The following is a 22,103-nucleotide window of genomic DNA, read 5'->3' as shown; positions in this document are numbered from 1 at the left end:
GGAGAAAGGGGTTGGGACGCGGAAGGACGACAACAGCAACGACGCGGACTTCTTTACCGTCTCTCCTCCAATACTTGCCCCTCCCTAGAAAGTGGGAGGAGGCCGACTTCGTATCGGAAGCCGCCGCATTCATTGGGCCCAGAGGCACCCACCAACGAAGCTCGCACGTGCACGGCACGTTTAAGGGCCATTTGGGGTCGTGCTCATCATCGTCAACAGAAGCTGGTACTTCAACCGAGGCATTTCTTCATGCACTTGGTGTTCGTCTGATCAAATTGCAGACACAAGACTCGTTGCCTTGTGAGCCTCTCCATGTCCAAAGCATGATGACCCTGCACACAATAACCAAAGCCAACTCCTTCAACAGGCAATACATGCCCAAATTGAGAAGAGAACAACAAGATGGCAATGCACATTCCTTCACTGTTTATACAGACTCCTCTTTTTATGCTCAGTTGTATTACAACCATCTTGCAAGGCTATATACATGAAGCAATTTAGCTCAAACCAGTTCAAAGCTAATTGTCAGTTTTCAGCATACTAGAAGATGAAGTAGACCGAAAATGTTTTCGAAAGAGGTTGACAGAGGGGGAAAGAGCAAGACTATGACACCCACCATTCACGGCACTAGTTCAGTTGATGCTCCATGTGCAACAAGCAATTGGACAACATCTGTGTTGCTGAATTGATCTGTCTTTCTGTCTCCATTATTGGTACAAGAGTTCTTCTTGAGGAAATGATCCACCAGACGGCAAAACCAGAAGCAAGTCACTCTCAGAACTGAGTGTTGGGGCTAGCAAGGAGCTCCTATCAGGAGGAGAAGCAAAATTTCTTCTGGAACTGAAGCAAGAACCTTCATGGTCTACAAAGTCCTCTATGTCATCATTTACACTGGAAATGACACTAGGTTCCAGCTGAGTTGAACATCTTGAAGGAGGATTCGTCTTCTCAGACCTGCACATTCTTTTAGGGCTTGTCATGGTGCTTTTATTCTCTGAAATCCACAGCAGAACACCACCAAATATGTTAGGAAAGAAACTCCTTTATTTAATTTACAGCGACAATCAACAGAAGGAAAAACATAGTTACACGCATAGTAAACATCAAATAGTTATGGAACTCCTGGTTTGATGTGCCGCTTGTGATACCTCGGTGGTCCAACACTGGAAATTGGAGAGGGTTATGATGATATAAAGTACTAGTCATGTGTCTTTTTGATCCACATGGTTTTATGTATGTTAAGGTTTATCGGTTTACATTATGACAATCATGATAATTAATATCAGAGTATACCTAGTATATGCAAGTATGATCAATGAGCCCTGGCAAGCAAAGACTACATGCAAGAGGCATATCGAACAGGGCCAAATAGGGTCGATACCTCGATTATTCTAAGGCAATATGTTTTCTGGGAAGATTTCAAATCTTAAATGTCTAAAATTCAATAATGCTGAAAAAAATGTAGTGGCAAAAGGCCACCAGGCATTTGGTCAACACAGTCATTATATCTACTACAGTATCCACATGATATTCTACCACAAAAAATTTCTGGAAGTCAGTATGAAATTTTCTTTTCACTACATAAACAACTCAAACCAGTCTAAGCAAGCAAAGTAAATTTAACTGTCACTGTGCTAAACAGAGGAATGAATTTGCATAAGCCAATCAGTATCACTCACTTCAGTATAGTTTTATATGTTTAGCAGAAATATCAAAGAACCAGACCTGGATAGTTCTCATTTTGCCTCTCATGGTGCCTTTTCAGGGATGCCAATTTGGAAAGATCAGAAAGATTTTTTCTGTTCAGCTTTGCATTTCCTTTCTTCTTGTTCGATGGTGCATCCTATAGCAATTGAGGTGCAATATCAATCAGAACTTACCATGTCCATTTCAAAATTTAAATAGCTAAATCATGCTCGATTTTTGGCTATTTGGCAATCCAAAAGGACAGACTCCATAGACCACTCCGTTACCTTTATTTTCTGATAGCACTCTGACCACTTATGATTTGTATAATTTAGTAATACAAGCCTCTTTAAAGTCCTGCACTCTTCAGCATTTGCTCCTGACAAGGAGAGATCAAAAACTCCTTCTTGATGCAGTTGCTGGTAGTAAGATAATGTCTCTAAGAATTGAGGACTGGTAAACATACTTCTGAGGCTGTCAAACCAACAACAACAAATTATGAGAACTGGAGAGAAACTTTAGTTTACTAGAAGAACAAAGCTATCAGGATGGAACAGACCTTTCGGGAGGTTTTGCAGTGTCTATAGATGGCAGATATTTCATCAGCTGTTTCTGTTCCTCACATGTAAGATATTTCATGAAACTCTCGAAGTTAATGAAAGCCTGCCAAAGTAAAGTGGTTGAATCAGATCTCTAATGTGTATACGACACGAGAAAAACCTACCACACTCTAAGGCACTGATATAGCCACAGAAGAAAAGACATGAAAGAACTAGTTCTTACATGTAAATCTGCCGAACTCAGGGGAGAATTTCTATCTTGCAGGATATTTAACTTTTGATGTGAGATTTTATCCCTGTAAGAACACAGACAAAGGGTGGAAGTTCAGAAATCCAATCAAGCTAATTTTTGGAACCACTAAAGATTTAGTGAAGAAACAATCTTCTGTTTTCAATCAGTCCATGGCTGAAATGACCATAAACTCTGTTCTTCTTACGTATGCAAGAAATTACCTTTTGGCACTCTCTTGGGTCATTTGTGCCGTAGACTTCTTTGTGTCGGTACCAGGATTCAGAATGCTCGATCCTTTGTTTTCGGTATTTACAGGAATTGATGCTGAACCTGAATAACCTACACCGATAATGTATGATCTATCTACGGGAAGTGAGCTTGCTTCTGATTCCTCTTCTACTAATCTTGCATTAGGATGTTTAATGAGCAAACCTCCATAACCAATCTCAGAAGAACCAAATGGAGTTCCGCTTTCATAAAGAAGATCATCTTCTGAGGTTCTGGACAGGTTAGAAGCCTGTTCTTCATGCAATATGGAATACAGGTCTCTTGTGAGCTTTTCAACAGGAGAAGGTTTTGGCCTCAGCCGAGTTATAAATGTTCTCTTTTTGGATGGGACTAGCGAATCCCATGCATTTGACTGTGCTGAACCTGAGAAACAAACTGAAAGACTATTTAAGTATGAAATAACAAAAAAAAATGGTGGGGATAAGCTAGAGCCTAACATAACATCAACAACAAAGAAGTTCCAGATGTAGGATGCTAAAAGTTGAACCAAACACATTATTTTTTGGTCAAATTCAAACGTTCCATTATTTTCATGCAATAGCAATATATTTATTTCAGAGCCACATATATCTCATGACACACTTCGATACATCTTCGACATAAGAAAAAAATTGTAGCAAATTTCACCAAAATTTTGAACTGGAATAGATGATACTCAGATTCTTTTAGTTCATCTTGGTGTTTCTTTGGCTGATCTGTTTAGGTCTTTCACCGAGAAAGAAAAGCCATTGACTAAGGTTTTCCAATAAACTATGAAAAAGAAATGTTAACAGTCACTCAAATACGAATGTATTTCTGAGGTCTTCCAATGAAAGGGATTGTCTGAGGTTTACATTCAAAATTAACAGAAATGATGATAACCTGTTAAATCACTTTTTGCATCAGTGGTGCCGAAATACACGCAGCTTTCTGAACCAGATATGGCAGAATCAGAACAGGATCGATTGCTTGTATCTGCCTCTAAAATCTTGCGAAAGTTCTGGTCACAATACTTCATTTCGCGTTCAAGTTCCAGGGCACTATTGCTGTGCCTTTTCTTTTGCAACTTCTGCTCTTTGGGTTTGAAGGATATTCTTTTGATTTTTGGAACTTCTAACTCATCTGAATTAAAAGACTCCCGAGCATGCAGTGGTATATAGTTCATCAGTGAACCCTTGGTTCGCCACCTGGAACCACATGCATTGCATAAAACTGGCTTTTCAGGTGGCCCATTTCGCCAGAGAGGGGTACCTATTCGACATTAAACTTCAGTGACCATATGATTTTTCAGAAACACAAAATTTATAATAGCTCATGTAAGTCAAGAGAATAGTGGCACACAAACATAGATTTTACTAGATGAGTCTTCCAGCTTTTCAAATGAGCAAAAGCAAATAAAGACGACAAAAGTGGTAAGCTTATGAATGAAATAAACAATGATGCCATTATTAAACAAGTTTTTGATTCCCATGAGAAGATAAATGTAAGTTAAAGAGCAACTGAATTAGGAAAGTAAGATTTATAGCACACTCTATCCTTCCAAAAATCAAACTGTTGTGCAAGCAGCACTATATAATATATGTCTAAGCATCCGATATAAATCAGCACACCATGATACAATATAAACATCACCAACCTTTTCAATTGACTATTTCCTCAGGCTAGCATGTGATTTCCAAGGCAAGATGTCACTTAATTTGTCATCAAAATCCCAGAGGACAACTATTTTGTAAATCAATCATATGAACAAACAGGGTATAGGATACAATCAACAAGGAAGTCTCGATGACAAACAGGCAAAACAAGCCGCCACACACAACTTTGGGTTTGAAATTCTAAAAATGCATCCTGAAACTGAGTGCCAAAGAAAATATAATTGTCATAAGTGAATGCTTATAATCGTACATGAAATTCATACAGACTAGTCAATAGAAGAATAGCTTAGCCGTTAGCATCTCAGAACATTTCTAATGATGGAATGGCAACCAGCTAAATCATTTAAGTAAACGAGATTTGAGGCCAAGAAAATGGGTTCTCTAAGTAGACCTATTACATATGACACTATTTTGTGATCAATATGTAGTAGCAATATACACCTAGAAAGTCACCAGCTCTGTCCTAAGATCTACATGCAAGTTTTACATTCTATCAAAGTTCAGGATCACTAAAAGCATGTAACTCGACTTTCATTTTCGAATGCACCCCGGACTAGATTGTCTATCAGCAAAAGAGCAGGTCTAGTACATGATATTGAATCTCCCACTAAAAGTCAATGAGTAATCACTACATTATGAAGCCTATGCTGCCAATTAAAAAGGTAAATAATATCATCTTAACTAATCCTAATGTCCAAATTCAATTGTTCTTAGTTAAAATTTTCCACGAGTTCCCAAAATAGAGACCGATAAACCTGCAAGGAAACCACTGCAAAAAAGTGGATGCCAGTTCTTTTGCTAACTACCAAATCAGGGAAGAGAAACACAAAGCCTTAGAAATTCTGCAATCCCTGTTGCAGGTCATTAAGATCTCTCCAAGATATCTAACACGGATACCACTTGAAGTCCTTTATTCTGTTACTAATTGTTTGCCAGAGATATTGAGATGCTTCTACGAACCAATATGGAGAGGCAAAAACTACAAAGATATGATAACATGAAGCCCAGGCTTGATTCAGATTCAATCATTGATATCCCATGGGATGAAGTCAACCTTTACCCATTACTCTGAGCAAAGCACAGAGCAAAAAGAACATGAAATCTGAACAACATGACAGAAAGAAACAGCCAACAACACGTTAATATCACAGAATGCCTTAAGTATGTTTGGGTAATGAAATCTGAAACCAAGCAAACCGCTTGGAGAGAATTAATGAGAAGAACATCAAGAAGAATATGAATTAATAGAAACATAATTTGAAGAACATGAAAAAGAACAGCAAGAGAGATAAAGATAGAGAGAAATCAGAGATCCAGAATCGCTCATGAACATGAGTAAGAGCTCACTAGTAACTCCACAATGGCAGCAAGGTCCTTGCTTTCCCATTTGTATCACTCCCTTTTATCTTCCCCTTTGGAACCCAATAGGAATCAACACAGAATAGACACCAAAGAGGAAAAAAACAAATTTATAAAAAACCGGTTTTTATGTGAGAATTTATGCAACAATCAACATCTTCTTGCAATCCTCCAAAAACCAATATCAAGGATTCATCAAAGACTCGGAACATAGTAAGAGCAAGCACAGCCCTGCTTGTACAAAGCACCACCAAAAAGCTCTACAATTCTTCTTCCCAGTCCAAAGGCCACAGAAAGAAAAAGAGAGTGGAAAGGGGAATAACAAACAGGAAAGATGTGGGGAGAGAGAAGGAAGGATGGAGAGGAAAAGAAGCAAAAGGAATTCACATAGTGAGTTGGGTGTATAGGTTGAAATCTGTGCAATCCAATGGGAGGAAGGAGTCCATTGGGCAATCAAAGTTAATGGAGGCCTCCTTTTCTTCCTTTGCTTATATTAATTCTCCTCCTATTGGGTGAGCTTTTAGGTTTGTATTAGTGCTAAGCAAATGAATCAATGTTATGCACACCAATCTATGAAATCCATTTTCCATTAAAATTAATTTTTTTAAAAAAATAATAATAATAAAAAGTCTCTTTAAAAATATTTTTCATGGGGTACAGAATTTGTTTGGTATTGGCTTGCATCAATGCCATGCACATCATGATGATCATCATGGAAAGAAGGTGTGTCACCCTCTTCAATTAGTGGGAGAAGACCATGGATTTCCCCATGGAAGAAGTGCTATCACCAACAAAAATCAATTCTTATATGGATTTTGATTTGATTGGAATTATAAAAGGTGGAAGTCAAACTGAGAAGGCTATTGGGGGAATAAATACACTTTGGAATAAGAAAATTTATAACCTTTATCAAAAAGTTATTCAAGCCATTAAATATTAAATAACACCAAACTTGATCTAAGTCAAATTTGATTTCAATTTAAGCATGATGAGTTGAATTTAAGGGTTTTAAATTAATTTAAACTCGGACTCCGATTATGATGAAGTATTCAAAATATATTTTTGCATTGAGCAATTGTCGACAGGCAAATAATAACCTCTCACTTGTAGCTAAATAGATTCAATTTTACTTGTTGTTATATAATCCAATCTTATTTTCTTGGATTTCAAAATTTATGAATATTCTTATTTTTTTCTTTTAGTATCGTATAAAAATAAATTTGTGCACAGAAAAAATAAAGCAAATGTTTTTTTCCTCAGATTTGAAGTTTCAATTTTTATCGATAGATATTTGGGTTTAGCTGAAAATAAAATCATTTCAAATAAATTTACCATCTGAAGCTTTCTTAGCTGAATGGAATTAGGATTCAAGACAAGTTCAAGCTGACTTATTTACTTGTATTAATTGGAAATTATCACAACATTATGTCACTTAAAACATGTCATGTTCTAAACTATTACATGCTCATGTTTTTCTCCGTATCACAAATAGAAACTCGAGTGTATTTGTTGGGAACAGATTGTCTACGCTTGCTAGATTTTTTTCAGACATAAATTTAGTTATGAAAGATGATGCTGATGTTCCTAACAAAAGATAGGAAAATAGTTGTATTTATCTGTGAAGCATAAGGACCATACCAAATAGGATATTTTGTGGGGCCAAATACGAAGCCTTGTCATTATATTTTGTAGGGATGTGGATGAAGAGGCAAACTTACAAAAGGAGAGAACAGACAGATAGATGGATGCTTAGCGAGGAACATTAGGTTGGCAATGGCAAGTAGAGATAAGCTTGACTTGTATATGTGCAAGTAAAAGTAAAGAGATGAATGGCCTCTGTGTAGGTGATGTATTATAGTTTTGTCTAATTGGTGGTCTGTAGATGATTTCGAGAACCCCTATCGATTAACTTTGTCCGTAGGGTTGTCTTTCTTTTTAAACTCAAAGGTTCATTGATTAGTCATATTCTCTTCATTATTAGTATGACATAAGTACTGATCATATTGAGAAAAAATTAAAATATATTTTCTTAATTTTTTATTCTTTCTTTGAAAATTGATACCAAAATCTAATATATATCGAGATTTTTGGATCAGTACAATATTGATTCCAGCTTATTGATAGATTATTGATACACAAAATTATGAATATATATATATATAGTAAAAAAATGGAATGCAATTTTTATTCTCTTTAAAAAAATAAAAGAACATTAAAATTATCAAGATGGGCCAACTGTTTCCTTTTTGGTATGAGTCATTAATATTAAAGAGACAAATTTTGTGGAAAAGCATTGGATTACCAAGAACCTGATATGATTCCTTATTTGTGAAGTACTTATCAATAAATTTAATATATATATATATGTATATCATACTCATGTATCAAACATTAAGAATTCAAAACCTCACTCAATAATTTTTTAAGAGTGCTAACCAACTTAGCTAGTAGAGACTGTCACATATCAGCAGGAATCAAAATTGTCATTTGAAAAGAAAGAAAACAAAAAGAAGTATGAATGATACAAAGAGGTGGGGTGGCTCCCCTCTCCTTCCATAATTCATTCTGCAGGAAACAAATCTGCATGTGACTCTCCACCATCCTCGATGTGGGGCCTTTGAAAAGCTTTGGTTGCACACTGCCATGCACCAATAATATATTGCGTCTGCCGAGCTTGCTGGATGATAGCACATGCCAAAGCTTCCAAGAAAACATGGACGCAGTTCATAACGTGATTGGTATTCAGGTTGGCACACACAATTTCTGCAGCCAGTGGGACAAAATGGGATTATATGTAGCCATGATTCCGGGGATTTTATTTTCCCAAGAAAAAGAACAAACAACACAAATCAGGTCATAAATGATAAACAGGTAAGATCGTATTGGATCAGAGGACAGACAGGTGATGTTGTATCAAACAGCACATAACATAGACGCCCATGCTGATCCATTAACTTGAAAGCCAAGCAGAAAGTGGTTCTTTGATGCATGATAGGAGAACACTCTTGTTAAGTTTTAAGGCTTGCACAATTTACCTGATCAGCTCACTTTGAGGTGGCAGCAACTGCTTGGCCATTCTGCTTGCAGTACCTGCAATGTATGAAGTTGCAGAGTTACAATGTCTGAAGCAGTACCTGCTTTGATCATTCCTGAAAGCTTCCAGGTATACATCCAAACCATACTTCGAATAATCACAAAGCACTTACCTATCAATGTGACTGTGGACCTCACTCAGTCCACAAATCTTCCCCTTTCCAAAAAAAAGTCATGAGATGAGATGTGTCCATCATTATAATGCAATCTTTAAACATGTTATTCTCATGACCCTGACCATAGAAAGTGGCACTCGTTTTCAACAGGTCTATGTGAAACAGCAAGCCGTTGCATATTTTTGATGACTTGTTACTGTCACTCAATTCAGCCATAACTAGTCAAAACCTGATGAATCTAAGTAATTAATGCACATCTTTCTGGCTTACGATGATCGGAACAGCCTACAGCAAAACAACTTGAGACTGGCGGGACCATGACACCAGAATGGGCAACAGATGCATGCTGACATTACGACAGTGTGGTGAATGTTATCTTGCTGATCTTCTTCTTCTACGGCACTCGAAACAGTCAGAACATGGGTAATAGGCTTTTCTTCTATTGTCTTTCTTGGCTTGAAGCTTGGACAATGGAACTTTAAAGTCCTCCGCAAGTATTTGTCGTAGGATCTGGTTCTCCTCGATCAATTCTTCGATAACTTGCTGGTGCTTCAGCAGCTGTTTGCACAAGAAAGTATATTGGTTGAGTTGAGAATGCATCCATATGTTGGTATCAGAAGAAACATGCTTTTCTAAATGAGGCTTTGTGAAAAAATATCTCATACACATCCTTTCGACAAGGTCCCTGTTCTAAAGCTAATCCTTTTGATCTGAATAGTTCCGATCAAGCTACTTTATGAGTCATGTTCCATTAAGTACTATTCATTGGAGACTTTTATATCAATTATAAAACAAAACAAGTCAATTATTCATGGATTTTTGACATCAATTGTAAACCATAAACTAATCGAATTTAGAAAAAACAGTCAAAACAAAGTCCCTTGATTGTGTGGGCGATTACATAAACTGTCAATTAACCAGCCACATATGAAACATGGGCATAGATATACAATATCATTATTTATCAGGTCCTAAAACAAATGAGGAAACATGACTACTTACCATTTGAAGTACATTATTTTCTAAGCGCAAATCTCCAGCCTGTAAAAGAACACAAGTTAGAACGAAAACAATTACAATATAATATCATCTTATCTAGTTCAGTAGACAATTCAACATCTCAACCGGATAATGGCCAAGAGGAAGCAGCAAAGCAACCAAGTATTTGCATTTCCAAACCAACATAAAGACTGGCATCTGGATTTCACTCATTTTGATATGTTCTTGTCATCATTCTATGATATACTAGAGATCATAGACTTAAACCTGAATTACACTTGAAAGTTTTCTCAAAAACTAATAAAAACTACATAAGATTCTAATATGCCAAGGGCAGTAGGAAATATCCAAACCAGACAAAGATTTTAGCATAAATTGAGCAATAGATCATTATATCCTACATAATCAATTCCCCAGCTCCACTAAGTAGACACGCTAAAACACAAAGTGTGCATGTTCAGGTGAAAAACCAAAGAAATTTGGCAAGCATGTAAATTATCCTGGATCCATTCCTTTTTGGTAATACTGCAATGATAAGGAAAAAAAACCAGAACATCTGCTAAACACAAAGTGTAAGATATTAAAGAGTATCTTTTCGGCTAGAACGATTCTGCTAAAAATATTTTCGGACAAACAAAGTATGGAAGGTAAATGCAAGATGCTGCTTGCTCTTCATAGATGAAACAAACAAAATATCTGAGATTATCTGCTGCAGTATATTAATTGTTTCTCAATAATAGCATATATATTTAGAATAGATGGAAATAAGCTGAGTTATAGAAAGTGGCTGACTCAAAAATCAGTAGTATAAGTTGACTGCAGTATCTAAATTGCTCGTGTACCACTTCACTAAGTTTGACCTCAGCATCCTTGAAAAGTGGATCCTGCATGAAATTGTTGATAACTTTTTCAGTTCGATTTGTAACTGACTTTTCTGATAGTGTCTCTTTTGATGCGTGAGAAATATTAGTAGCTTCTTCAGCAGGTCTTTCATCATACGTTGAATATCTAAGGGTGCTGACTTGCGCATTTCCAACAGGAGTTCCATTTAGCAGATTGATGCTGTTTTGACCAGGACTTGGGATGATACCTTGGACAGAAGATAAGCCAGGTATACTTCCTAGATTCATCATGATCTTCCCCATGACTTCCTGATAATCACAAAGTCAGTTTAGAAAGCATTGTACACACACATAGACACACACACACACACACACACACATAATTGAATTAACACAGGCAATACCCCAAAACAATTCTGGATCCGGTTAACCACACCAGGCTTCAAGGCAATTCCTGTCACATGAAAATCAACATTTACTGCCTAAATTTCACATTGACTCTGCAAAAAAACTTGTCTTGACACTCTGAGCTGGAAACAACAGAAATATATGTTGGTCATGAAATGTCAATTTGAAATCCAAGCAAAATCCACCAGAGAACAAATTTCAATTCTTGTGGTTAAAATTGAAAGAAAAATTGCCAGAATACTATGTTGGTCATGAAATGGTGAACAAAAGTACCAAGATCACAAATTGATTTAATACTTTAAACTCGATAAAAAAAAAAATCTGTTCCTTGAGATCATGGAAAGCAGATATAATTTATCATCATTTCATAAAAAAGACAAATCTAATCTCATGGGCTATCAAAAGTAGATATAATCTGTTCCTTGGGGGAGGGAGGAACACTATGCTACTTACCAATCTAATCTCATGGGCTATCAGAAAATAGATATAATTTGTCACCATTTCATAAAAAAACTAAATAAATATGTTGAAATAGCAATCCTGTTTAAGATATAAAAGCATATAGGTTACATCTGATAAAAATATCATTATATTTAACTTTGAAAAGAAAACTACATTATCCGGTAGAAGAAATATAAGAACAAAGTTTAAAGTAAATTTTTAAGAAATTTATAGGTCAGAATTCTAGTAAAACACATACCTACACCAAAACCATGGCCTATACCCACCCCACATCCGATACCAACTTCGATGTTCTTCAATCCCAATTTCTTCAGCTACATGAGAAGACTAATAAAAGTGAGAATCAATACAGTTTAGCATACAAGAGTTTTCAAAAATATATAAAACACAAATCTGTCCTTACAGAACCATTAACATGTCTGCCAACACCAGAAAAAGCATCAGTGGCACCTCTAGCAGCAGTCAAGACTTGCTGAACTGCTGGTATTGCACCTGCATTACAAATGTTTATATGTTTGTTTGCATGAATATCAACATAATAGCAACTGAACACAAACAACAAAAATCTTAATAATAAGAAATTCTTCGTTGATTTAATATGTCATTTCCTCCAAGATAAATATAACAGATTTTACATATAGATTCATCACATGACCATAGATACCTAAGACAATGACAAATCAGTTTCAAACATGCAGCCCTACAGAACTATCAAAATTCCGCGTAATTGATTTCATTGTTGACAATACATGAGGCTAACCATCTTAAGGAATTAACATCCCACAGATCAAACCTTGGAGTAAGAGATGTGACAATTAGAAGAATAACGAGGAATGCTGATATCATATTGTTGATACCTAATGCAAACAGATCAATACTTTATCAGACTTTGTAAATTTAATATAGTAATTCTAAAGAACAGATGTAGTATTACACTGTTCACACTCAATAATTCCACTCGTTTTTCAAAAAGCAAAAACAAAAAACCTGTGTAAATTAGTATTTCAAGCCGATTACCAACAGCATCAGCGAAATGAAAGTGCCCACTTAAATCAAACTAATGTTTCACGCAAGCATAAACAAACATATCAATAGCAATAACCGGGAAGCTCAACCGCTGGCACATACAACCACTTCACCTTCGCTCAAACAAAATTAGAACCACAAATAAAAATGAAACTAAAGGTAAACAGTAAGAGGCGGTTAACACCATGCTGCCACAAAATCCATGCTCGCACATAACATGTTCGTGAATTTTCCCAAAAGGAGTAAGTACACGGGCAGCAAAAGATCACCAAATCGAACCCTATGATACCGAACAACAATCAATCCAGCCGCATATTCGCAGACCCATCGCCTTTAAGGAAACGGACATAGGTGCGGCTGCATCCGGCAGCGGCGGGAGAAGGGTGATATGGAAGAGTCGCATTACCTAGATATATGGGTCGCCCGATGCCGATGCCGACCCCGCAGCCTATGCCGAACCCCGTGAAGACCTGCGCAACCTTGAGGGAGAAGGGGTTCTCCACCCGGATCGGTAGACTCCTATTGGAAGTACGCGTAGCTTCCATTGATACCGCCGGAAAAGGTCACACGAACCAAACCAACGCCGCTTTCGAGCCCCAAGAATACTATATATATATATATATATATATATATATCGTGCATTAAAGAATTGAAATGCTATGGTCTATTCAATAATGTAAGGAAATAGTCTCAAAGACGCATTTACCTAAGACGACTATCATCAATCGACTGCATTAAACTCGATTAGTTGCACTAAACAGATTTTGCACTTGGGATCAATTATATAGAATTTTTACTATTTAATTATGTAAATAATCAAATAAAGAACAATCTATTATTTATTATGATATATAATAAGAGTGATTTTTTGAAAAAAAAAATCTCTGTTTTTCTATTGTCCCTGTTTTGAGAATTCGTTAATACTGCTCTCCTTTTTACGTAATAACTGGTTCAATTATGATGTTTTCAACATCGTTATTGTGTTGCAGTGTTCTAGTGTTTACCAAAAATATTATAATATTTTTTATGCATCAATTCATGAGAAAATAGAGGAGAAAAAAATATGACTTGTTATCAAATTATGAATATTATAGGTATTAGATGAAAATATGGGTTCTATTAAAGAATTTTGAAAATATATTTTTTTATTGGTAACTCCCTTTTTATTATTTACAATCATATATTTATTTTTAAATATTTCTAAAATACCTCCTCTATAAAATGGGCGTAAATTGCCTCTTACTCTTACTTTTCCTCTTCCTTGATTCGATTGGTAGTGATTTGAGCTAGAGGGAGCATACAACCTCTCACGATGATTGACGATGGAAGTGGCAACTGATGTACCCAATTGTTTGGGTAATCGTAGAAGTTTGATTTATCTTAATGCTCCTATCATGTTAGAAGCTTATTTAAAAAGAACCATAGAGGAGAAGAGCATGTCGCTAGCATGATAAAGATTTATAGTATTCATATACAAGAAGGCGAGGGAACTATAAATATAGACACTAAAAATAGCTTCAATGCCATTGGTATCGAGCCAATAGGCAACGAGTGACGAACTAATTAGCATTCATTAATAACGAGCGAATAAAATAAGAGATTATGAAGAAAAAAAGGAAAAACATAAGATCGATGATAAAAGAGTTATAAATAGAAAAGAATATTTTATAATTTTTAAAAATCAATAGCAAGGAAATTAAAATGATAAAAATAGGTTGTGAATAGCATGCTTCGTTCTCAAAACGTGTGTAAGGAGAGTTTTTCCTACAATTCATCAAATTATAATAATTTGAAAAAAAAAATATTTTTTTGTATAATTAATTAGAATATGTCTATCAATGTGTTGGAGGATTGAAACGAGGGTGGTTGTTGAATACACGACTCCAATTTATGAATCGGGAACCATTCGTGGCCTAACTTATGGCGGGGGAATGCCGGAGAAGATTCGTGTCCCAACTGACCGCGGCGGGCTCATGATGAACTGGAAAGAGGATCTCAGCCGTCGATAACGTTCACCTGCTCGTCTCGCGCTCCGCTTCCCTACGTCGCCCCTATTTATTCACGCCTCGACCCCCCCTTCTCCATTTTCTTCTCCCTCTTCGATCGTCTTGATCTTTGGGGTTCCGGAAACCCTAGGGGAGGCGAAGGGACTCGGAGCCCGTAATCTGCCCGTTCTACCGTGAAATCTCTTCGGAAACTGTCAGGAAGACCACAGCCGTCGGCGTTGCGCCCTCTTCAGCCTCAGCCATGAATCCGGAGTAGTAAGTGTTATGATCATAACTCTGATCTCTACGTTGATGCTAATGATTGAATCGCTTTGGATTTGATCGCAAGCTTGTTATTGGGTCGGTTATGGATCCAGCGGTTAGGGTCTGTGAGTTGAGAATCCGATGACGGAGCTTCTGATGGATCCGGAATTCTCAGTTGTCTAGTTAGGATTTCGTGATCCTAGCCTTCGATCATGAATTCGCGCTTTAGATCGGCCATGTTGACCTGCAGTATATAATCGGATCTGGCGGGTGTGGTTCGGGATCTGTTGATTTTGATGGGTGTAGATCCCAGTCTAGGGGTTGATCCTTGACCCCGCTTGATTTCGTTCGCCCAAGTTGTAGTAATAAGCTTGATTGATTGACCTATTTAATGATTGTCGCAAAATGTATCTGAAGTTGTATGTCGAACTTGAAGGTTATCGATTTATTTTGGTCCTCATGGGTTACGCAACATTTTAGTTATCAATCATCATTGCCTTTGTTTCGTTCTATAGATGTTTCAGGGAGTTGGTGTGGTTGCTTCGTTGAGAAGTGAAATATGTTGAGTCAAGTGTGAGCAGGTGGTTCTGATTAGGAAGGGCCTATGATGAACTTGACTGTCAAGGCAGTTATATTATTTATAATTGCTTTGTATTTGCTTTGGTATGTGAGCCTGATAAGGAAGCGTGATGACCTGATGAAGTTTTGCCTTTATATTTTGACAGTCGTTTGGCTTTCTCCGTACGATGGTACCAGTTGTGTTCTTGCAAAGATGATATGTTTAGTCAACTGATTTGCAAATTAAATTTTCCATTGCAAATAAGTTATATGTGATTTAGCTAAATAGGGCCACCGAGGACATCTTTTTGTACGAAGCTAACTTTTTGGCATGTTTTTTGCAGTGACTATCTATTCAAACTTTTGCTTATTGGGGATTCGGGTGTTGGAAAATCATGCCTCCTCTTAAGATTTGCAGTAAGGAGCAAGCATGTGTTTTGTTTAATATTATCTCTTGCATATTAGAAAGTTCTGAACTTGGATCTCATGGTTCAATTGCATGGTTTTGCAACCAGTTCTTTCCCATGAGATATACAAGAGTAGTCTTCATTTGTTTTAGCCGTTACAAAGCAGTTGCAAGATAACATTTTGTTAATAGTTTTAGTCCAATGACACTTTGAACGTCCAATACTGATGGTATTCTGTATCTACACATGAGATATCATCCCGAAGTAACCATGAAGTCTTTTGGTTCTATATAGGAGTTTTGGTATCTCGGAATAAGTCTTTTAACTTGAATGACTTATGGATCTGATTGGTTTGGAATAAGGAAGATAACCGTGTCCATTGATTTCATTAATTTAATGTTCTCTTGATGATATGCATACAAACTGAGGCACCACTATATTTTCATTGTTAATCTGAAGATTACCTACCGGCTGTTAACTTTATTTGTTGTGTAGTTCTGAACAAAAGTTGATTATCAGTTTATTGCTTTGGCATAGGAATAAGCACCTACGCTGGGCCACTCACCAAAAAATATTATAATCTTGAGAAGTAGCAGGTTTCATGCTTATGCTGAGGTGCAAAATATGCAAAGGCAGTAGCTCTTGACTGCACAAGGTGATTTCATTTGTTCAGAAATTATGGCATGACCTATTTTAACATTTCTTTGTAGGATGATTCTTACCTGGAAAGTTACATTAGCACCATTGGAGTTGATTTTGTAAGTAAGCTCTATCTTATTTATACAGAGTCAACAAAACGCTTTGACTAAATCATCTGAACAATGGTATCATTTCTTTCTCTAGAAAATTCGGACTGTCGAGCAGGATGGGAAGACCATTAAGCTTCAAATCGTGAGTTTATTCACCATGATGCTTTTATTGTGTATTCGTTATGATATTGTATATCTGGTGTATCATAGATCTCTGGCAAACCAATACATCATATTTTCTACTGTGATGTTGATTGGGTCTGTTGGTCCTGTGAAGACATGTCTTAATACGATATGTTTGTGGAGGTTCACGATACCAAGTCCCGGTTGTCATATCATTGTCGAACTGAGAATTTTTGCAAATGCATTTCATTTTTCATTTGAGATCTGCAGATGTAGACTGTCAAGACAGCTCTCTCTTGATGAATTAGTTATCTGATATAGTTATGCTTTGAGAAGTAGCAATTTTATATTTCTTCCTTGATGAACCATTTTCTTGTGGTTGCAGTGGGATACTGCTGGGCAAGAGCGTTTCAGAACAATTACAAGTAGCTACTACCGAGGTGCCCATGGTATCATTGTGAGTCTAATCAATCAATTTACGAATAAGTCAATTTGAACTTATTTATTGTTCTAATTAACAGTCAATCTGACAATCTATCTGTTCTTTGTATGTGTGAAACGTTTTGAAAGTGTCTGCTCATTCTCGAGTTGCAGGTGGTCTATGATGTGACAGACCAGGAGAGCTTCAACAACGTGAAGCAGTGGCTAAATGAGATTGATCGTTACGCGAGTGACAGTGTGAATAAGCTTTTGGTTGGGAACAAGTGTGATCTTACTGCAAACAAAGTTGTCTCTTACGAGACAGCTAAGGTAATTTAGTACTCTTACTAGCCTGCTAGCAGCTGCAGGAGAACCATGCTTTTTAATGCACCAATATTTGTATCAAAAAATATCATGCCATGAGATTATGGTTCCACCAGTGACATAAATTACATTTTTTTTTTAGCACTTGACAGGCACGAATCATTTGAGTATCCTACGCTGACCACTTGTGTGATTCATTATGGTATACTACTGACAAATACTTGGGTTACTCTTTTTTTTTTTCTTACTCCTGTGATCATATAGGCTTTTGCTGATGAAATCCGTATCCCTTTTATGGAAGCTAGTGCAAAAAATGCAACTAATGTTGAGCAAGCATTTATGGCCATGACCGGTGCCATAAAGAACAGGTGTCTCAACTTTTCATCAACTGTCATTTATTTTTGCGTAGTTTTGGTTGGTGGCCCATAGTAATTAAGACTCGTGGATGCAGGATGGCCAGCCAACCAGCTCTTAACAGTGCCAAGCCACCAACAGTGCAAATACGTGGACAACCTGTCAACCAAAAGAGTACATGCTGCTCGTCTTAAAGGTGTTTTGACGGTGACATATATCAACTACTTACTATTCAGATCGATTGATGCTCTCTCTCTATGGTATCTTATTTGGAATTGTCAAGCATTATTCAATTCATTTCTAGTTATCAATCTTGTTCAAGCTGGATACTCGGTAATATACTCTGTTTGGCCGTCGTCTCTTCAGCTCTTGCTAGTGTGGTCCGATAACCTCTTTGTATTCAGTACATCAGGTGCCGATGGCCGATGGATTAGAGTTATCCTGGCATCATCAACTTAGGTGGCTTATCGTTTTTATCCATGATTTTGATTATCATTGTTATTCATTTATTTTGAGGTATTTTAATCTCTTGAGGGACATACGTTTCACAAACTCGCTGTATCCCGCCCCTCCTTTTACATGGAGAGTTGGTTTTTTTTTTTTCTCTCCGATTTATCTGGCAATTGTCTTTTCTTGTTATTGCTTTATTTTAAAAAAAGTATCATCCTTCTATGATTTTATTTTTGTTAAATATTTTTTATTTATTTTCCAACCTTATTAGTATAATTATCTTTGCAATATTTTTTTATTCTTCGACCAATGAATCAGCGGCCCAAGACTGTCTGATTAGTCTGCCGTTGAAACTATTGTGCTATTTATAATCCGTACAACAGGTAGATACTAAAAAATCAATGACAATAATTACATGCGAATAATAAAAGATCATGACAGAGCAGCAGTGAAAGATGGCATCACAACGGTAAAAAACTATGATGCCAACCCAAATAGGCTTTCCTTTTCTTTCGTTCTATGCACCATTCTTCTTCGATTAGAGTTGAGGAACTGCCATCCTCTCCGGGTTACACAAATTGTGACCCAAACGTCTTTGTTGTATTAATTATGTATGTTAACCTTAACTTTTATTGTTAGTTATTCTTAGTATTTTGATCCATATTTTTTAGAAAATTATATTGACATTCTTATTCGTCGATTTTACTAACAAAAATAAAAATTAAAAGATATAAAAGATAATTTTAACATTCGTTCATGATAGTGGATGATATCGATGGTGGCAAATGGTGACGCTACTGGGGGGTCGCAGATGACTATTGTAGTTGAAGAGAGTGGTAACGAAAGGTGAGTCATTGTGCATCTGCATTGATGTCGATGCAATTATTTAGTGATCCTTTCGCTCCTCTAGATCTGTATTAGCATCGACACAATTGTTAAGCAACAAAAGGATTACTCAGCATCTCCATCAACGTTGACGTAGATACATATGCTGAATGATGAAAAGGCCATTGATGTAGATGACACCACCCGGTAACTGCATGAATGCTGACATAGGTACAGAATGGTTCTCACCTCTTGCATCATTCTCCTCATCCACAAATGCCGACACAGATATAGAACGGTTCTCACCTCTTGTGTCGTTTTCCTCGTCCACAACAACCATTCATAACCTCTAGTGGTACCATCATCCGTCACTACCAACACTATACACCACTATCAATTGAAACGTTAAAATTATTTTTTTATTTATTTATATTTTCGTTAATAAAACCAATAATATTACTACGATCCAATGAAAGAGCAATTATGAAGAAATAGAAAATACCAACTTTAATATTGCGTGTGAAACATTCTAGCAGTTGATGCATTATTATCGAAGTGATGGATTTAATGGCCGGATCCATATTTGAACGTTTACTACCTAATTTAATATAATAAAGATTAGAAAAAAAAAATTAATGCATTAGATATGCCATAATCAACCAAACCTCATGCAATTGGCACATTATTAACATGAAACCTTAAGAACCAAGGACAAGATAAAACATAAAAACATGGGTAACATCTTGCATCATATTAGAAATGAGCCATTGCTCCAAATTTATCCTATAAGACAAGGCAACAATAGTCATCAAATTAATCACTTCTGTTAGCACATGTTCAATTTCATGCTTAAAAACAATGATTACCATTCTAACGCTGTATTTTCTTAGATTTAGCGAAATGAAAATTAATAATCCATTCATGTAAAACCAAGATAATAGTTTTGGATCATTCTGGAAACGAGATCTTCCCAACTTAGCATAAAGATTATACTGGATTGAAAATCAAGTGTACCGCTTAGCCCAAAAAGTGCATTCATTCATTTTGAACAAAGTCAACTCACATGAGTTTTTTCTTAAGGAAAATTGACAAGAAACTAATATGACTATGAGAGACGCATAACTCAAATGCCTGCATTAATTTCATATATGTGACCAAAATATTTACAAAGAATTCTCAACTTTAAAGGTTGACGACAGAATATATGATAAACAAGATCAAAATTGATGACTAAAAGTTGCTCTGCTCCTCTCCTCGTTTTTGCATTGAGTCGATGGTGGCCCTCGCGCCCACCATTCCACGGGTCAGCCCTCCCTTGAGTCCGATCTCTAAATCGATTTCAAGTGTGTCTTCATTTGGGTTGCTTTGGGTCGCTCCCCCACTTGATCTCGTAATGCATCTACCAATGCATTCTCTCGAGCGAGATCATGCGACAACTCCTCGCCGCTTGCTCAGTTCATTGAGCTTCGTGGAGTTGTTGTTTGTCGAGGTACTCCTCAACATGTGAGGTCCCTCCCATATGATTCTCCCTCTGGAGAGCCAAGACTTATCCCTCCTAGATAACTGTCCCGTTGGAGCAACATCTCTCTTCATTTCAGAGACCACCATCCCCTTGGACTACTCCGATCTGCTGAACAAACTGTGCATTGTTCTGCCTCCTGTAAACGCACTTGCTAGATTGTGACTCCACGTCAATACAGCCCCCGCTGCACCACTCAAGGCCTAGCAACATGCTGAACTCATTGCACACTTCATCCTCCTACGGACGTATCCTTCACATGCCAAAGAGAAAGTTTCAATGCTCCATGGCGTTGAGTTTCGGTCGTCTTGGGATGGTCGCGAACATTGCATCGTTCGCATACAAGCCCATGCATGAGTACCGAATTCTTTGAGTTAGCAATTCCCCTCACCTTTGTGAGCTTTGCATAACTCTTTCGATCGCTGAGCAACTCATTCCACCTTGCATGGTCTCATCCTTTACCAAGCGCCTCGCTTACCTCTCACCATCAAGTATAGTTGTCAACGTTGAGCCGTAGCTCAAACCCAACCATCTCAACCTTTGTGCGCTCCGCATTCTTCCAAGCTTGCCTGTTCTCGCGGTGCTTCTTGCATGAAGGGTTGGCCATTCCTCTGAATGCCAATGTCAGATGCCCGCTCCTCCGAGCGACTCCTTTTTCCTACATCTTCATGTCTGTTTTCCCCCAAACAGTCACGCGTATGCTGACTGCCCTCAACGTAGCCCCGCTAGGTCCCTCACGTTTGCATGCTAAGTGTTTCTATGAGTGCTTGTCTCGCTCTGATACCATCCGTCGCACGACTTAAGCAAAGTCAGCTAAGTTCGTGACAGAATGCATCCATATGTTGGTATCAGAAGAAACATGCTTTTCTAAATGAGGTTTGTGAAAAAATATATGATAAACGAGATCAAAATATTTACCTAAGTTGCTCCGCTCCTCGTTTTTGCATTGAGTCGATGGTGGCTCTCGCGCCCACTATTCCACGGATCAGCCCTTCCTTGAGTCCGATCTCCAGAATATATGATAAACGAGATCAAAATCGATGACTAAAAGTCAAAGATAGAGAGCTAATCGATGACTAAAAGTCAAAGATAGAGAGCTAAAGGAAGAACGGTCCAAAATGATCGACTTTTCACAAAAGTAATGATTTGACTCTAACGTACCAACAATAGCCCCAAACACTATTAATAGTAATAATACTAATAATAATAATAATAATAATCATAAGTTTCAATTATTTAAAATCGATTACATGAATCTTTTATCACATATTAAAAAGCAATAGAAATATAAAATGAATGAAAAAAACAAACAAACAAACAAACTACAGCCCCGAATCAATATGGTTAATGGCTAACTCGTTATAAAACATAAGGGAGAGATCAATCGAAGTCCGATGGACGTCGAGAATATACCTCAAAG

At 37.0% G+C, this 22,103-nt stretch overlaps 3 protein-coding genes across 9 annotated transcripts; 1 reads left to right on the top strand and 2 right to left on the bottom strand.

Annotated features, from left to right (window-relative positions):
* Positions 1-192: 192 nt before the first annotated feature.
* Positions 193-6,257, bottom strand: LOC135597452 (GATA transcription factor 26-like). Of its 4 annotated transcripts, XR_010481260.1 has the most exons (9): positions 5,748-6,249; positions 3,628-3,996; positions 2,700-3,141; positions 2,470-2,542; positions 2,246-2,349; positions 1,974-2,160; positions 1,726-1,843; positions 617-994; positions 193-332 (listed from the first exon to the last, which is right to left on the bottom strand). XR_010481260.1 is itself a non-coding variant. In XM_065090414.1 (8 exons), exons 2-8 carry the CDS (start codon positions 3,908-3,910, stop codon positions 708-710), a joined length of 1,494 nt encoding a protein of 497 aa, XP_064946486.1. In that variant the 5' UTR covers positions 3,911-3,996; positions 6,147-6,257; the 3' UTR covers positions 384-707. The 4 variants fall into 4 exon arrangements, 3 of the variants coding, with proteins under 3 accessions (XP_064946486.1, XP_064946484.1, XP_064946485.1); XM_065090414.1 differs by lacking the exon at positions 193-332 and having other exon boundaries at positions 384-994; positions 6,147-6,257; XM_065090412.1 differs by lacking the exon at positions 193-332 and having other exon boundaries at positions 384-994; positions 5,748-6,248.
* A 1,886-nt stretch (positions 6,258-8,143) lies between these two features.
* Positions 8,144-13,291, bottom strand: LOC103971730 (uncharacterized). 3 transcript variants are annotated; one of them, XM_065090408.1, is made up of 9 exons: positions 13,112-13,291; positions 12,083-12,171; positions 11,918-11,993; positions 11,214-11,263; positions 10,810-11,118; positions 9,971-10,009; positions 8,966-9,526; positions 8,795-8,849; positions 8,144-8,522 (listed from the first exon to the last, which is right to left on the bottom strand). In XM_065090408.1, exons 1-7 carry the CDS (start codon positions 13,248-13,250, stop codon positions 9,341-9,343), a joined length of 888 nt encoding a protein of 295 aa, XP_064946480.1. In that variant the 5' UTR covers positions 13,251-13,291; the 3' UTR covers positions 8,144-8,522; positions 8,795-8,849; positions 8,966-9,340. The 3 variants fall into 3 exon arrangements, with proteins under 3 accessions (XP_064946480.1, XP_064946481.1, XP_064946482.1); XM_065090409.1 differs by having other exon boundaries at positions 10,828-11,118; XM_065090410.1 differs by lacking the exons at positions 8,144-8,522; positions 8,795-8,849 and having other exon boundaries at positions 9,388-9,526; positions 10,760-11,118.
* A 1,416-nt stretch (positions 13,292-14,707) lies between these two features.
* On the top strand, positions 14,708-18,254 carry LOC135597451 (GTP-binding protein YPTM2-like). 2 transcript variants are annotated; one of them, XR_010481259.1, is made up of 9 exons: positions 14,718-14,966; positions 15,857-15,929; positions 16,630-16,677; positions 16,763-16,810; positions 17,177-17,248; positions 17,386-17,541; positions 17,678-17,737; positions 17,841-17,903; positions 17,987-18,145. XR_010481259.1 is itself a non-coding variant. In XM_065090407.1 (8 exons), the coding sequence occupies exons 1-8, from the start codon at positions 14,953-14,955 to the stop codon at positions 18,081-18,083; spliced, it is 612 nt and encodes a 203-aa protein (XP_064946479.1). In that variant the 5' UTR covers positions 14,708-14,952; the 3' UTR covers positions 18,084-18,254. The 2 variants fall into 2 exon arrangements, 1 of the variants encoding a protein (XP_064946479.1); XM_065090407.1 differs by lacking the exon at positions 17,678-17,737 and having other exon boundaries at positions 14,708-14,966; positions 17,800-17,903; positions 17,987-18,254.
* The last annotated feature ends 3,849 nt before the right edge of the window (positions 18,255-22,103 follow it).

Source organism: Musa acuminata, chromosome BXJ1-11, assembly GCF_036884655.1.
Source record: "Musa acuminata AAA Group cultivar baxijiao chromosome BXJ1-11, Cavendish_Baxijiao_AAA, whole genome shotgun sequence".
NCBI lineage: Eukaryota > Viridiplantae > Streptophyta > Magnoliopsida > Zingiberales > Musaceae > Musa > Musa acuminata.
The sequence above is the reverse complement of the archived record's forward strand: the minus strand, read 5'-3'. Positions and strand labels throughout refer to the sequence as shown.

Coding starts and splice junctions, on each gene's coding strand:
- LOC135597452 (XM_065090412.1), bottom strand. CDS start 5,787: ATGGGAAAGCAAGGACCTTGCTGCCATTGTGGAGTTACTA. Junction 3,142..3,627: donor TGCAAAAAGTGATTTAACAG/GTTATCATCATT, acceptor ATAGTCTTTCAG/TTTGTTTCTCAGGTTCAGCA. Junction 2,161..2,245: donor ACTGCAAAACCTCCCGAAAG/GTCTGTTCCATC, acceptor TTGGTTTGACAG/CCTCAGAAGTATGTTTACCA.
- LOC103971730 (XM_065090408.1), bottom strand. CDS start 13,250: ATGGAAGCTACGCGTACTTCCAATAGGAGTCTACCGATCCGGGTGGAG. Junction 12,172..13,111: donor CGGGCGACCCATATATCTAG/GTAATGCGACTC, acceptor TTTGTAATGCAG/GTGCAATACCAGCAGTTCAG. Junction 10,010..10,809: donor AGGTCAAACTTAGTGAAGTG/GTACACGAGCAA, acceptor GTTCTTTTACAG/GCTGGAGATTTGCGCTTAGA.
- LOC135597451 (XM_065090407.1), top strand. Junction 16,811..17,176: donor AGACCATTAAGCTTCAAATC/GTGAGTTTATTC, acceptor TTGTGGTTGCAG/TGGGATACTGCTGGGCAAGA. Junction 17,904..17,986: donor ACCGGTGCCATAAAGAACAG/GTGTCTCAACTT, acceptor TCGTGGATGCAG/GATGGCCAGCCAACCAGCTC.